The 17,291-nt window shown below is 35.9% G+C and overlaps 1 protein-coding gene and 1 pseudogene across 2 annotated transcripts in view; both read right to left on the bottom strand.

Annotated features, from left to right (window-relative positions):
• The window catches only part of MAN2A1 (mannosidase alpha class 2A member 1), a 134,771-nt gene that overhangs the window by 62,835 nt on the left and 54,645 nt on the right, over nt 1-17,291 (bottom strand). For both annotated transcript variants that reach the window (XM_026866000.1, XM_026866001.1), the window contains exons 9-12: nt 15,367-15,569; nt 9,993-10,178; nt 8,506-8,620; nt 2,300-2,367 (exon numbers count right to left, since the gene is read on the bottom strand). In XM_026866000.1, the coding sequence (XP_026721801.1) occupies nt 2,300-2,367; nt 8,506-8,620; nt 9,993-10,178; nt 15,367-15,569 (572 nt within the window). The remainder of the gene's footprint in view (nt 1-2,299; nt 2,368-8,505; nt 8,621-9,992; nt 10,179-15,366; nt 15,570-17,291) is intronic.
• On the bottom strand, nt 4,287-6,057 carry LOC113489578 (annotated as a pseudogene).

Genomic DNA, 17,291 nt, shown 5'->3' with positions numbered 1-17,291 from the left:
ACGGTATATTAGAACACATTAACAGGAAGAAATCTAGAGACTTCATGCTACAGACATGAACAGAGATGACTTATGAATAGAGGATAGCCAAATAATAAAAGCTGCGATGAGAATCAGTATTTACACTCTACCGATGCCTCAAAATTTGAAATACCAGTTTCTGTCTTATAAGCGTCAAACTAAAGTTTATTAAGCACACTAATCCTTAATGATAAATTTATCAAGTTGATTTTAAGATTCTAGGAAAATTAACATTTCACATCTTTACTGGTTACCTAGAAAATTCGATGCACAGTCATAATATTCACATACTAGATATAATCAAAGGTTACTGTCTCAGATTACAGACCACTTTTCACAATGGTAATAATGTTAGTGGAGATTCATACTACAATCAGAGATAAAGTTAGTAGCATAGAAAGACTAAGCTCATTTTTATAAGAGAAAATAATTGAACATACAGGTATTCAAATGAAAATTCTAACAACAAAGGAAACATGAAGTAGTGTGCACTTAAGCATTGCTTTGAAAGTGTTTCCAAACATAAGTCATTACAAAAAACAGGTTCTCAAGCAGTAATATCTATATTCCCTTGTAATCCTTTTCCTTCCCTTATCCTTCAAGGGTTTTTTTATTCTACCTCCCATAATTCTGATTACACAGTCTTTGGAACATGAACTGCATCTTATATGACTGTATGGTATCTTCACAATACCAGATAGATTAAAATCAGCAATTATCTACCCATGTTATCTTCTTAGTAAGTTAAGACAAGTTTAGAGAACATCAGCAAAAGACTGTTAGGATAATACTAATTTTAAAATTAAAAAGCTTGACATTTATCTCTACTTAATGTACAACTAAGAGGAAAAAAAAAGCAAATGCCTGAAATGCATAAACACCAAAATAGAAAAACTTACTTAGCATACTATGTAGAGAGATAAGGCATATCAGGGGATGGAAGGGGCATGGGGAAAATTTCAACAGCTAACCTAGGCAAGGAAAGCAAAAGCATTAAAGCTATCCTCAAATGCCAAAGAAAGTCTCCATTATAACTTGCCTCCAACCAAGTGTTTATATACCATATATACAACCCTCTCCCAGTGAAGATACCTGAGGGGATACTTTGAAAAAGTTGAAAGATTTTAGTTAAATGAATAGCTAGGCACTGGAGGTTTTGATCATTTTGGACAAGTTTAAAATAATCTGTTAGCACCAAGATAGCACTCCAGTAAGAGAATAAAAGTCCTATTTAAAAAAAAAAAAAAAAAGGTATGTATGTCTGCATGACTGCTCTAGAGACAAGCTTGTATTAAAACTACATACACACACACATTACATACATTTAACTTTAGAGGACAGAAGACAGCTTCCCCCAAAAGCTCACAAGGACCAAATTTTGCTGATTTTTTCAAAGAATCTTAGAACTTTAACACTAGCAGTTAGTATGCTGAATAGTTTGACACCTTTGTGAATAAAGCAAGATTTATTAGCTTGTCACTTGCTAGAACTAGAGAAATTAAATACTAGCATCAGCAAAAATAGCATTCACTACTTATTAAAGGAATCTTAATCTTCTGTTCTGTATGCAGAAACCTTGTATTACTTGATTTACACACATAGCATCTCTCATATCTGTCTTCATTTCATTTGGATTAGTTGACTCAATGATTTTTTAAATTATTTCAGGTTGGATACTGAATGTTCATGAGGATAGCAGGATGTCAGTTTCAACTGAATACTCTGGAACTACACATAAATAAAGAAGTTAGCCCTCTTAGAATAACAGGAAGTTAGACTTAAGAAAAAACAGTGTCCTAGTTTATTTTCTACTTGAATATTAAAGACAGTCCAGCATTTATATATTGTGATTTTTATGCTTTATAAAAACTCAGGTTTTGCTTACAGAGTTAATTGAACCAACTGTAACTACATTTAATCAGAACTTTCTACTGCTTCTACTACACTTCCACTCAATCATAATTTATTAAGGATTACAGTGCTGTAAAAGCACAAAGTAAACAGGCAACTTTACTTGCTGCAGCTGAATTAGTGGTATGTGAAAAATGTCTTTAGTTTTAAAGTGACATGTCCTCTTTTAACTAGACATAATAGTGATAGCATAATATGCCAGACTACCAGTTCACCTTTTTTTTTTTTTTTTTTTAAATTTTCAAAAAGTTTTACCTTTGTAAAAGTGAAAGTTAAAAAAATGAAATGGCATAAAAACTTACTATGTAGTGAAAACACATACATTGCTAAAAACTAGCAGACACTAAGTAATACGTAGTTTATTTACCTTGGTTGTGATGTCAGCTTTATAACTGTCTTGCGTGGCAAAGAATCTTGGGAAGACTGAACATGATCCTACAAGAAAACATCTTTGAATTTGCTTTTGAATACAACTGAACATATATGAGCTTTATCTATTATATGAAATTTATGAGGTACAAAACCATGCTAGCCATACCATAAACAGAGCCTATTTTATCATGTTACACAGAATGAACCACAAAAGTTTATAAACTAAGTACTTCAGACTGACAAAAGAAAAAGGCTCACTTTGACTAATTCATTGAGAAATATTTGCTTTCATTAAATGTCTATTAGATACCATTATCAAATTGACACATTTTCATTTTTGCATACAAGTCATCATAATCATGAACTTCAAACTTTGCAAATATAATATTTTATTAACTTTTGCTATAAATTTACACTTGGAAACCCTACACTCCTATATATTTATCATAACGATTTACAGTTTTGTCTTCTGTCAGATCTCATTATTACCTTATAGTGTACATGAAGAAAATTTTCAAAAACATAATTTTGGGTGTGTGTATGATTTTTGTGATATAAACTACTTGAATAATATCTTACAACATGGATGAATTCTTATTTTTCACAAGTTTCTCTCTTAAATACAGTGTGAACCAGGGCTTACTTCTAGTGAGAAAAGGTAGTGACAAGCCATTGTTGTCATTATTGCGTGAGTCTTTAAGAGAACAGCCATACTGTTCATGTACTGTTACATTCCTACTGCTTCCTACAATGGGGACACTAAATGCAACTGAAGTGCAAAGCTCTCAGTTCCTCAGAATACTCCTCAAGATAATGTTTTTCAAATCAAACTATTGCCACTTTCACATGGAAGTTTACTTTCTGCATTCAAATAAATAAGACTAATATGGTGCAATGGTTGCACAGCTTTACTTTTACAAGTTGGATCCTATCCTATTGGTTGGATCATTTAGGGACCTCTAAGTTTCTTCTATTTTTCAATGTACTGCATTTCAAGTGATCAAGTTTCTGATTGTTTAGTAATGTAGAGACTGTAAAACTTACACATGATGTACAAAGTATTCAATTATCAGCTAAGAAAACCATGATGCTTTTGTATGTAACTAATAATTAAGAATAGCAGAAACACAGTGCAAACCATCATTCTGGAATCCTTCTATCCTGTCTCATTTCCAACTTCCTCTTTTCTTGCTTCAAGAAGGGCAATTTTGCCGATTGTACCTACTATCTACTGTAATGATGCTACAGGCTCTTGCTCTGTTCCTTTGACCATGTGTTTTTTTTCCTTCTTCACCCCTCAAAGACAACAGCTGTTTTCAATCTTAAAGTCTTAATGATTTGTCTTCCTCATCAACTTCTCTATTCATTCTGAATACCCATCTCTCAGCAATTCTTGAAGCCAGCTTCCATCAGCCACCAAAATACCAAGATAGTATTTCAAAACAAGTGTCTTTGAACTTTCTACTCAAGGTCTGCTGTCACGGTAGGGGTAAAGCCTGGGTAACAAGCGTACACACCAATACGATTTACAAACTTGTTCCAACTTTATTAGGCAACTGGCCAGTATATATAACATAAATGTAGTGCATGCAACAATCACACGTGCAATAACAACTCGTGATTGGTCCCTGAGCTCAGTTCACGCCCCACAACTGACTCCTCATTGGCACAGTGTAAGCATCCCACAAGGCAACTTTGTTTGAGGGCACTCCCCCCTTGTGGCTGCAGCATCTCGTTCTACACGTTGCTAACACTGTTGTTTACTCAGGGTTTTGCCTTATACGGCTTCAAAGGTGATTTCAAGGACAATTGCAGTTCAGCAAGCCAGTCAGGATTGTCCAACTTGTCTAGCAATACTATATGACCATTTTCCTTCATAATTCCCCTTTTCTTTTTGGACAATTCAGACTTGTTTGGTTATTTTAAGAATGCACCGCTTAATGTAAGAACAATGTTTTCAGAACGCAGGAACTTGGGACCTTTTAAGACATTGAAGAAATAGGTTTATGAGGAGAGCCCATCTGAGTAAGTACTTTATCCAGCCATTGAAGGGGACCATGAAGATGTATTTCTATCCAGCATGGAGTGCTTGCTACATTTTGGTGATGATACTCAGCTCCCCAACCCTTTACAAAACTTATATGGAGGGTGCACATCTTAGTAAGCTCGTACACTGTCTCAAATCCATGATTAACTGATTGAGCCAACAGCTGAGCAAACTCTTGATTATTGAAAATTTTCAGACTGTAGCCACTGGGGATTTTGCAGACTGTGGTGGGATGGAACCCATGATGGTAGTGGCAGTTCCAACTTTGTACAAAAATACTGCTGTCGCTCAGACACTCAGCATACACCTCCCAACCAACATAACAGAGCACCTTTGCCAATATGCTGCCTAATGTTCTCAATGGTGGAGTTGTGGTTAACATTCGAGAGCAGCCCCAAGCAGAATCTGTTCTTATTGTCTGAAGGATCAGTGAAGCCATCCACCAAGATGCTGGTGGAAGAAGCATGGAATACCTCCCCAATGCGATTATGCAGCTCATCGTAGACAATGGAGCACCAGTGCTTTGCCTCTTCATAAGTGACTGCCCGAACATCTCTTCTGTGTATGTCAGGGGGAATTGCGGGTGCCATCATGATGGTATCCATTAGCTGGGAGGTATCACGTGTCATCTGACCTGCCAGAGGCAGGTAACAGGAGGGGGAGTATCAGCTGGCATCTAGAAAGGATTTCCTGGGTCTGAGCTGGCTGGAGAATGTGGGTAGGTGCTGCTGCTGCTTCCAGGCGAGTTTGAATAGGTGCTGTTGGGTGAGTGAGGGAACGGGTGACTACTGGGTTGCTGGAAAGAGTCTGAGAAACTAGCATTGTTTTGTCCCAGGTTGCAGAACTGGGCCAAGAGGCTGTGCTGAGGGTTGTACTCACTGTGTCTTGGGACCAGCACCAGACGGAGGACAGGACTCTCTACCTGCTCGTAGCGGTAGGGATTGATGCAAACCTCCTTCTGTTTCAAATCAAAGGGAAACTTGAAGCACTCCAGTGGTTTCAGTTCATGATGGCTCTGCAGGTCCAGCCAGCACCACACCCTACAGTAAATGACATGCAGGAGCCCTTTCCGGTGTGACACCTGAAGCCTGCCATCCAAGAGACGAGGAATTGTGACACAGTTGCTGGGCTGACCAGGACAGCTTAAGACTTTCTCCAGCTCCTTCATAGAACCCTTTTTTTTCTTCATTTTTTTCACTAGTGCCATCAACAGCTTTCTCTGCCCATTTTTCTTACTCATTGCTCTGTCTCCATCCTGACAGCCTCTTCACTGCTGGACTGGTAAAGGAGAATAAACTTTGGTTCCTAGGGCCCCACCGTATGGTAGAAACAGGAGGGTTTGTATCCACATGTGGTGGTCCAAGCAACTCTTCAAGTCTTTTTATCAACTGACGTATGGTTTTTTCAGTCTCTAGATTACTGTTTGGTGACGCTTTCGGGGGCGTATTATGTCCTGACGTGGGATTAGATGACGTAGAGGAGGAAGTAGTTGGATCCGAGGCAGGAAGGGGCGGCAACAACTTGGGGTGGTGACTCGTTGCTCCAGCCCCTGTCTCCTTTCCGTCTGTAACAAGCCCCTCCTTAGCCGCTTCTACGGCCTGTATTTCCAGCTTTGCTTCAGCCAGTTCTTTGACTTTACAGAGTTCACATCTGCCCTCTACTCGTGCAGCGATCTCAGCAGCAGACAATGCTACCGGACCCGACATCCCACGAACAGGAAACGCCGCTGAAGTAAACCCACAAAACCTCACAGCACGCCCCGGTTTTGCTTTAGACAAATCATTAGTCTGTGTTTCTGGTTGCAATGCCTCCACGGCAGCTGCGGCAACCTTGTGTTCCGCTTTTGTTTAATGCATTAACCACCTCCTGCCACACGGGTCCCAGTTCTTTTGCCATTTTGCCAGCCTTTCCACCTTCTATGGTACTCCACCACAACGCATCTTTCACTTCTCTCCATTCTTGGGGTTTGAACAGAAAGTCAGGGCTAAGGCAATATTCTCGCTTCTGACCCCAATGAACCAAGTCCATTAAATTGAGAATCACATTGCTCCCTCTCTTAGAGAGAATACTAGCAAGGAGCTGAACCGCTGCATCCGTTTCTAACGCCATCGTGGCTTACCTTTGCAGAGGACAACCTGGCCAGCATTGTCTCCTACTCAAGAAGTACATCTTTGCATCCCACTCCTGGGTTACTCTGTGTTACTTCGACCCTGTTTGCCTTCTAGCACCGCCGAATCCCTGGTCGATGCGTAGTTAAAAAGGGAGGCATCCCTGTTCAGGTGCCATTTGTCATGGTAGGGGTAGAGTCCGTGTAATGAGTGTACACACCAATATGATTTACAAACTTGTTCCAACTTTATTAGGCAACTGGCCAATATACGTAACATAAATGTAGTGCATGTGACAACCACACGCACAATAACAACTCATAATTGGTCCCTGAGCTCAGTTCACGCCCCACAACTGACTCCTCACTGGCACATCGAAAGCGTCCCACGAGGCAACTTTGTCTGAGGGCACTCCCCCCTTGTGGCTGCAGCATCCTGTTCTACACGTTACTAACACTGTTGTTTACTCAGGGTTTTGCCTTATACGGCTTCAAAGGTGATTTCAAGGACAACTGCAGTTCAGCAAGCCAGTCAGGATCGCCCAACTTTGTCTAGCAATACTGTATGACCATTTTCCTTCATAAATATCCCTAACAGTTTGCAAACATTTTTTTATTTTAAATATGCTGAAGTTCTCACATTAACATTCTAATACATACCCCCTATTAAAAACCTTTTGTTGTGGTAACAAAAGGATTGTGGGAATATTAGGTTTACAATATGCTGCAGCTATTATATATCATACAGATAAATCAATCTAATTCTGAAATCACCTTTTCTTTTTCTGTTTTACATAGACATAAATTTATTGAAGTAAGCTTTTTTTCGTTTCTGCTTTCACAGTGGCAATAGCGGGTTTAACTTTGTATTCTCCTAAGCAATATACAGTTTAAACAGCAATTAATATTTCTACAATCCAGTGGCATTAATCTAGACTCATAAAGAACAGAAACAATAAAAGTTTAGTAAAATGTAACATCACAACATCTTTCAGTGCAGAAGGGAAAACTTAATTCCGTGAATGATTTCAAAATATTTTTACTTTATGAAGGTGCACATTCATTTTGTTAGCCTTTCTAACCAGAAAAATAATGACATATTTGTGGCACACATACACATAGCACACAGCCACAGGCACATATATGCAGCATGCACAAATATATTAATATCAAAGTCATAAAATGTATACATAACTATTTTAACTATGTGACTGGAAGAGTAATTCAAGGTATGGCACATCTGGCACATCTAAACTAGCAGAATATATGTCATATTAGCTATGTTAGAAGTGTGAGGTAAAACCATAATAAAGACTGTCTTAATCCTGTTATGTTTATGCACAAAGAAAGCATCTTGTTTCCTCTATATTTCAGGTCTATGAACTTAGGTAGACTTCCTAAGACTACCTAGCTATCACAGCAGAAAGCTTTTGTTCAGGAAGTGAAGAAACTACAAATTCTGAAAGGGAACCATGTAAGCAAGTGTGTTTATTCAAGGTGTTTTTGACTGTAAAATGGATCTCAAAATGCTGTGTTGTTATCTGTTACCACTGGTAGATTTCTGTTTCAAATAACTTCAGCTAAGGAAAAAAGCACAACATCTTGTCTAGATATGGTCTTGCAAGTTCATCTTAGGCTTCTGTTCAGGATGGAAATTTTCCTCTTCCTACATTTGTTAAGTAATAAGTAAAGTCAAATTGCAGGATTGCATACCGCTATATATTCTTTTATCATATGTATGTTACTGAAATCATCAAGAAATTTATGCCTATAGGAAAATGAGAACACCTGGTTTTACTACGCGATTCACAAAGTAGAACGGAATAAGCCCATTCACTTTAGATGTGTGGCATTTTTCCAGTATTAACTGCTGAATTTTGCAGTTTACTTTCCAATATCTTCAGTTAATATAAACAGTGATAAGTAGCATTTTTGAGCAGCTAATTACCAGTCAATTTCATGCTGCCTTTTCCCAGGCCACTCAAACTGTATTGAAAACAGAGAGTTAACATTTCAGTTTTGGAGAAAATCAAGAAAGATAGCTTACCATCTTCAGGAATGGAGTTGACATGTCGTAATTATAAGCACCTTTATCCTTTAGGATAAGAATATGAGCAGAGTCAATTATCACTCTCTTCAAGTTCATTATTGAATGGAAAAGCCTGTTGAAAATTTTAAAGTCTTCATTAGTTTTCAGTTGTTTTTATTCAGTGTGATAACACGAAAAATTTACAGAATTCAAAAGTTCTGAGTTACAGAAAAATGAATGTCATTTTCAGTATCAGTATAGCATGAAATTAAGAACAGCCAGTTGCAATGGCTGATCAGTCTACAAAATGCAGAAGTATTCTGAATATCATTATATTCACACCTTGAATACTGAAAATAAGGTACATCTGTACCCCACTGTTATACTACAAAATGTATGCCTCAAAATACCAAGTACTTTTTCAAAATGCTAATCTTAGGAAAGTTTGTGTTTTATGTCTGATTTCCAGTATCTATAGTGGAGGCAAGCCTGAAATGCTGGTCACAAAGTCAAGATTGTGTTTAAGTAGGACTAGAAAAACAATCAGAAACACAAAAATTTAAATTATTACCATTATTTCCATTGCTTCAACTGACACAATGTCTACACATTCTTAAATACAGAGAGACATGTAATTTTATTTCTAAAATGAAAAAGCCTTTTTTTTCTCTCTGATAACTGAATGCATTGAACATGTTTATACTTTGCTTTAATAGATAAATTGCACATGTTTACACCTATGCTTTAATAGATAAATTAACAAATTTATGGAACTTAAATAATTAGTTTTAACTGAGAAAGAGTATTTTAGAGGCATTTAAAATGATAACATGTTTAACAGACATGCTGTACCATCAATCATCTACCATTATCTACCTCAAATTTACTAATGCTTAACATTCCAATATGTAACAATTTTCTGAACAAATGTATAATTAAAGCATACCATACACTCTTCTTCAAAGAAATTCCATGAAGTAGCTAGCAGAGTAATTTGTCAATACTAAGACAGCAACTAGCTACCAGATATAACAGGAATAAACAACATCAGACAAATGAAGCAGAAGATTAGCAACATGAAAAAGATTTCACACACTGAAAAACGGTAGGTTACAGAGGATGTAGTATTTTCCAAGGAATGTAAACTGAAATTAGCATGTCTCTTCATCATTTCTTAGCACAGGCAGATATAAAGTGTTCTTCTATGCAACAGTTACTGCATGAAATAATAGCCCTGTTATTAAAGAACTCTCAGTATCACATCTACCTAGCTTCCTTTGAAGCCTCAGAAATTTGGTTTGGACATCAAATTCTTACTTCAGAGGATCAAAAAAATATTTCATAACAGAAGAGCATGGGCAGCCAAATCCACTTGGCTTGTGGAGCAAGACTACACTTTCAGTACCGAGTATAGTGCTAGCTATAGCAAATCAATATCTCTGAAATACTTTTGGTTTTAAAAAGCAAAAGGAAAGATTTAAGTTTACATATTTATAATAAATTACCTGGTGCCATAATCCACAACTACCCAGTCTTTAGATGTTCCTGTAATAGCATCATGATGCTGAAAGAGTCCAAGGTTCCTCCTAGCTTCTGTCAGCAATTTGTAGTTATCCACTGAAGGAAATACGCTCATCTTCTCAGATTTACTGGACTGTACCAAAGCCATGGAGTAGAGGATTTCAGCTGCCCTGAAATTGTAGAGAAGAATACAATATTTATGCAAGTTTAAAAAGCAAAGAGCAACACATGTTTTACCTGAAGAATAACTGAAGTTTTTACATCTTTCCTTACACCTAGTTCTGAGAGTTCTTTAAACCTTAATCTTGTACTTTTTAGTCCGTTTCTAGCTTCAAACAGTTAAAAATCACTGCTGCACTTCATCATCATTTTACACCTTGCAAGCCTCCTGCAAAGCTTCAGTGTAGGAAAATACAGCTTTAAAGTAAAAATGTGACAGTACAAAGCAACATACCATTTTCCTAAATGTGTGAGGTACAGATCTTAACTTAAAATGACAAGGATAGACTGCCTTAGAGGAAACGTGCAGTTTCCATTTCAAAAAACAACTTACTAAACAGATTTATCTTAAAGTAACATAGTAATCTATACACTCTATGTAATATCTATTCTGCCACGTGTACTTTAAGCAAATTAAATTCTCCTAAATACTTAGGCAGTTCATGCACCTGCTCACTACACATCCACCTGAACGGTTAAGAACACTAGATTAAAAAACCCTTAGACTGAACAGAATGTAGAGCCCTTTTCTCCTATTTCTTATGCAAAAGCCTAGCACTAAAATACTATTAGGTTCTCATTTGCTTTACAAGAATCTAAATTTGCTTTACAAAAGAACAGCTCTCTAATTGCCAGCCAATATGAATATCTGACTAAAAAAAAAAGGCTGTAAAAATTCTGGGAAACCATCTGTTAACTTTTTTTCCTATCTCCTTTTCCTAAAACATTACACTTCTGTTTTTTCAGTCTGAAAATGGTCATATCCTTTTCCAACTTTATCTGCATTTAATGAAGGTTTCTCAAGTGTCTGAATAAACCAAGTTGAAACAGGTTGATGTTATACAAAGCAAAATAACATACGCTCTTGAAACAAATGTAAAACTAACTTCTAAACATGTAAATAAAAACAAAATTAGAAAAAAGGAAAATAGATTAATTTTTACATTTACCCAAGCTATCAGAGAATGCATGTGTTCCAATTTAAACTAGGCACAACAAATTTTAAAATAATTCTGAACTTAGGTTTTCAGACTGTGCATTAATATTAACATGAAAAAGACATCTGGATTCAATTTAGTCTCTTTGTTTTTATACATCGCATAGGTGACATGTAAAAGCTGCAACTAACATGTATCAAACTGAAAAAGGTGCACTGTACATGCAATAGCTCAATTCTTGTTGTCAATATTTGAGGAATAGGATGAGATTTTGCTCTTACAGATAAAATAACTGCTCAGAAGCTACACACAAAATAAAGGTGTTAAAATTTCTGATTGCTTTTTTTACTACTAATGTACTTAAGCTTAATGGCTGTGACTTTAAAGTTTCTTAGTGAAAATTCCTACATCTATGCATTCCTCCTACTTTGTTCTATTACAGCTTAATTTGAAAGGAAATCAAGTATATTGTAGTTCAAAAGGCATCAGATGCACATTCAACTAGTGGATAATGCCTGTCTGAAATGGGTGGTTTGTTGATTTATTGTGTTGTTTTTTTTTTTAAATTGGCCTAGTCACTAAATACCAACCCAACTGTAGCTATGAAGTAGAAAAAACAAAAAAATTTTGTCCTCAAAATACAAGTCAGATCTCTCTCCCCACAATCCACCTCAAATTATTAGTTTGTTTGTTGTTTGTTTGTTTTTTTTTCTTTAATGGGTAAGTTCATTACTTATAAACAAGGTAACAACCTTAAAACCAAAAGAAATAACATCAAAGTGAAGCTGTACAGTAAACACATTTTCAGTTCATACTGTTTCCAGAACTTCATTTTAAATCCATTCTGTCTACAAGGAACACTTGAAACACTTTTGCCTTTCAGGGAAATAACTGACTTTGTTTTACAGATCTATTCAGTGCACCAGTCTCTTAGATACAGAATTTTCCTTTCAAGTCTCAATACTATTCTAAAATTAGAATGGTTCAACAGTCAAAGATGAAAGACACTCGTGAAACCACAAGAAACAAATCAGGAAACACTTCAAATTCTAAGTAAGCATTACCTCTCTCTAGTATCTTTCCATAAAAGCTGTATAAAAGCCTTGGGTTTCTCACCTCTATTTCAAACTACTGCAGATTACCTAAAATAGTTAACACAGATTTTCCACTTTATTGTAATTTGTCACTGTATCTCTACCTGATAGGACACTGCAAATAGACAAAAGTTTGCTTTACTGATTGCTCAAAGCCTACACTAGGCTGGGTTTTTTTGGCAGACTTAGCATATTTTTTTTCTGGATTACATCTGTAAAAATTGAAATCACAAAAGGCATTCCTAATTCATCTCTAACTATGATGTTTTTTGTTATTACATTAAACAAACTTCTGGTCACTGATTTTATCACCACCAAACTACTTTAATCCGTCCATCTCTCACGTAGGATTAAAAAATCAATTGTGTCTCAAATCAGCATTGATGTCACTCTCCATTATAAATTCCTTGAACTTTTATGCACTTTCTTTAATGCACAATCCAAAACTACTTTAAAACCAGGAAAAACCCAAACAATCAACTCTTCTTTCTTAGATGTCCAGCCATCATGGCAGGTCTGGAAGTTGAACATTGCTAACAAGTAGTAGTGAAGTACTTCTTAATCCTGGTACTGCTGGAACTTAAAATCATTCATCCTTGGTAAAGAATACAGACATTTAATCCCCGTTCATAGTTCATTCCCAGATACACACATATATATACACACACATACACACTAAATAGATAAATGTAAGTCAGATGAAAAAGAACTATGTAAAAATTAATCACTAGGCTGGAGCAAGGGTATTATTAATCAAATATGATCACAATTTATTCCTCTGACTAAAGAAAACCAGAAAGATAAAACCCCAAATTCTGCTGTTTTTACAGCTAATATGCTATCCTTGAAATTCTCCAAGTCTCTGAAAGCAAAACTGCCAAAAAACCTGATATTAAACTGGCAAGAACACATCTCTACAATTTGTTCTTACATGTTACTCATGGATAATAATGAAGGCTGAAAAACTTCCCAGGTACATTTTTAGAAATGTGCTTTGCTTTAATTCATAAGACTAAAGGTTTAGTTTTGTTACAGAGGTTCTTTATCTGTAAATTAGCACCTTTTCCAGAAGTAAAGGTAACTGAAATTCTTACATGAAGGAATATTTTAACAGTGTGAAGTTGTAAATACTACCCATAAACTTTAAAGCAATTCATATGAAGATTTCCACAAAGTAATAAAAACCAGAAAAATTATAACACACACAGTTAAAATTTTTGAGAAAATAAACTATAACTAAGCTAACAGAAAATTCTGGGTGCATTTTAACAAACAGAAAGGAATTTAGGGCCAAGTATGAAAAACAACTAAGTAGGGAAATTCATTTTATAAGGACATCTGTACTGTTTTCTGTACATCTTGTCTTTTCCAATAGCAGTATTAAACAAGGTTGTTTTCACTGAAAATCAAAGATTCTTATGATAAACAAGCTAATGAGAACAGAGGTAATTAGCATTTATAATGTTGATACAATGAGTACAAAATAAAATGCTTCTAAAAATCATATTCCTAGTCATTCTTGATACTCTATTTGTAAACTATTTCTGAATAGTTGTCAAACTTCCTAACTACCGTTGGCTATATAAATGCCCTATTTGTAATCTTCTATCATTCTTGGCTTTGTACATAAATTAAGCTTAACACTTGTAACATTCCAAATTTCTGATTAAAACACCGTAAAAGTCACTCCTTTGAAGGCTTCTCCTTACTACATTATTTTTACATTCTTCTGCCAAAGGGATTCTAGCCTTGCTTTTTTGTCATTCCTTTTAGCTTTGGTCTCATTTTTCTTCTCCTTCGTGACAGTCTTTGGCTTCTTTCCTCCCTGCTTTCCTACTTGTGAAACTGTGTGAAGCTTGCTGGCCTTCAAAGTTATGTTATACAGTCTGTTCCCTAACACTTTTCTATTCTCAAGCCCTTGACTTCACTTCTCCTTACACACTTCAATCTTTCTGCTGCTTTCCTTTCATCAGTAATTTTCCTGATTTCCTCAGGCCTCCGTATTCTTATTGTGCAGAGAGGAGTCTAGAAAAAGCTACTTTCATTACAAGAAAAACATACTACAGATCACAGAGTAGCTGTGTCTCAAGTTTGCAAAGCCTCCACTTTACCAAAGACTTGATTCATTGGAAGAAGCAAAACAAATTCTGCTAGATACAGGTTTCTCTTCTAAAAGGCACTTGTATCTGCCTCCAAACACTACTTTCCACACCTCTCTTGCTCCCTCCACTACTGCAGCAGTCATTACAACACACACAAGAAAAAGTTGTAAGAAATTCTTAAGGAAGAATCGATTTCTCAGCAGTACAGAAGTTCTTCTCTGACAGAAAAAGGTCTGAACAGCATATAGCAGCACTACAATAGGTGTATTTTAAAGGGTCCTTCCACACCACAAAAAGTGTCCTTTGACCCATGATCCTTGAAAGAATAAACTTCTGGAAACAGAATTTTCAAGTTTTGGCAATAGATGAAATGTCCAGGGTTTACATCATAAGCATCTGTCCCAGATCTCTTTCTGGGGCCTTAAAATACAGTCAAATCGCTTTACAATGTGTCTTACCTACTGCTGCTACAAGGGAGAACCACAGAATTATTCCATTACCAAAACTCATCACTAATTTTTTCTTTAAAGACAATGTAAACACTTTTCAGCAGAGCACTACCTAACAATCTGAGATCACATGGCACAGTATTTCTGACTACTTCTCAACTGCCTCAACCCTTGTAAAATTCACACCTTTGTATTTCTCTCTAAAAGAGATAAACACTCTATAAAATAATGATAGATTGATCTGACAGCTACCCAAATCCAATCTAGAAATAAAAAGCACACTACCTATTTTTCATGGAATCAGGACTTGATGCTCACTTTAATAGTATTTTAGAACAATTTATTTGTTTGGATGGAAAAATACTGTTATATTTCTGTGAGTTTACTAAAAAAACATACACAACTAATGCTTGTAACAAGAACTACATTTAAGCTATCCTTAATGTAAGTAAATTTAAACTGTACATTTGAAAATTACTTTTCCATCTGTACAACAGATTTAAAATACTTATACATTCTTCTCTCCTGTGTGCCAAGACATATGTTATCAATTTACCGCAAGTAGGATTCCAGGACTCTATCCAGTCGTTTATAGAAGGGTCGTGATGTAAAGTATCCACTCCAGTAATGATGATCTCTGTCTGCATAGGTGAAGAAGTCTCCACTTAAAACAGGGAAAAATGAATTGCTGCTCTTCTCACCCACATTGCTTTCTTTGCGCAGAGCTTCAAAGTAATCGGATAAAGTCCCAAACTGAGCCTAAATGAAAGTTAAAATTACTACAACATAGTTCCATTTTCTTTATTTAGACATATGAAAAGATTGAATATGATTTGTTTAATATATATTTCAGAAATATGCCATCTTCCAGCAGAATTATAGCAGAAATCCTATCCTAAAGAGCTTTAAAGTTTCCCTGCACACTTTTTAGACAAGCTGAATAGCTCTTCCAAAAGCATTTCAACTCAGTACAAGACACAGACCTGTTGGAGTGGGTCTACAGGAGTGCCAGGAAAATGATCAGAGAAATTAAACATCTCTGAGCAAAAGCTGAGACATTTGGCGTAGTTTAGACTGGAGAAGAAACGACTCTGGGGAGACCTTATTGTGTCATTTCAATACTTAAAGAGAGAATTTAAGAAAGATGGGGATAGGCTTTTTTGTAGGGCCTATAGTGGCAGGACAAGGGATAATACTTTTAAACTAAAAGAGAGCAGATTTAGACTACATATATAAGGAAGAAACTTTTTACAATGAGGGTGGTGAAACACTGGAACAGGTTGCCCAAGGAGTTGGTGGATGCCCCTTCCCTGAAACTGTTCAAGGTCAGGTTGGACGGGGCTTTGAGCAACCTGACTTAGTTGAAGATGTCCCTGCCCATTGCAGGAGGGTTGGACTACATGACTTTTAAAGATCCCTTCCAATTCAAACCAATCTAGGATTCATGAAATACAATTTTTATTTTTAAGTATAAATTGTTATCTAAAATACAAGCTAATTCTCAACAAATAAGCAAATGTTTTGTGTCTTGAGTAAGTCTCTAATACAGTAGTACAGTAATATCTCAGTGTTATGTACATAGATGTCTGAACTAAATAAGAAACAATGTAATCCAACAAGATCATAGTTGTCTTAATCCTGTGTTTTCAAACACTGTTGTGCTCCAGATCTCCAACATATGCTTAACCCAAGATGACTGTTGATAAAAAAAATTAGCATTTGCTTTCAGAAGCTGGGGTGTTTTTTAAACTATGTACACAAAGAAATTGTGTTTAGAGATGCAACATGAGGAGCACAAAAAAATTCATTATATCCTAGTCATTTTTAAAAGTGCTCAGACAAATAAGGTAGTAAGAGCCCTTTACAGAATAGGCTGAAAAGACAGTACCCTCAAGAGAGGTATGAAAAAAAGGGGGAATTAAAAAAGGGAAAGGGACTGATATCAGTGTTTACAGCATTGAGAGATGTTGTTAAAGAAGGCATAGATGACAAGATTGATTTTGAATGAAAGTAGAAAAAAAAATAATTGAAGTGGGAAGAACACAGAAGATCACATTACCACAAGTATTCTCATAATAAAATATAAATGAAATTAAGTAACTTTTTTGGGGGTTGGTGTTTTTTTTTTAAATTTATCTTTAACAAGAAGCATTTGAAGTAGCATGCTACAATTTACAACACCAGAAAACAAGCTTTTAGTAAAAAACTTTTTAAAGTGACTTGAAATATAAGGACTAGTACTGTGACAAATATCTGCTATTACAACATTTAAAAAAAACAAATCTAACAGTATTCATTCTTCAAGATCATTCAGAAGATCCAAGTATCTGTTCGGTGGATACAGTACAATAACTTGCCACTTTCAATGGCAGTAGAGAAAGAGACATACTGCCACAGAAATCCAAATATTAGTGATCCTTGCCTTATCGGGCACTTTGAGGACACTTGGCCTCTGCCCTCACTATCATAGACACCTATAAG

Source organism: Athene cunicularia, assembly GCF_003259725.1.
Source record: "Athene cunicularia isolate RWA chromosome Z unlocalized genomic scaffold, athCun1 chrZ_part1, whole genome shotgun sequence".
Classification (NCBI taxonomy): Eukaryota; Metazoa; Chordata; class Aves; order Strigiformes; family Strigidae; genus Athene; species Athene cunicularia.
This window is presented reverse-complemented; position numbering and strand designations above follow the sequence as displayed.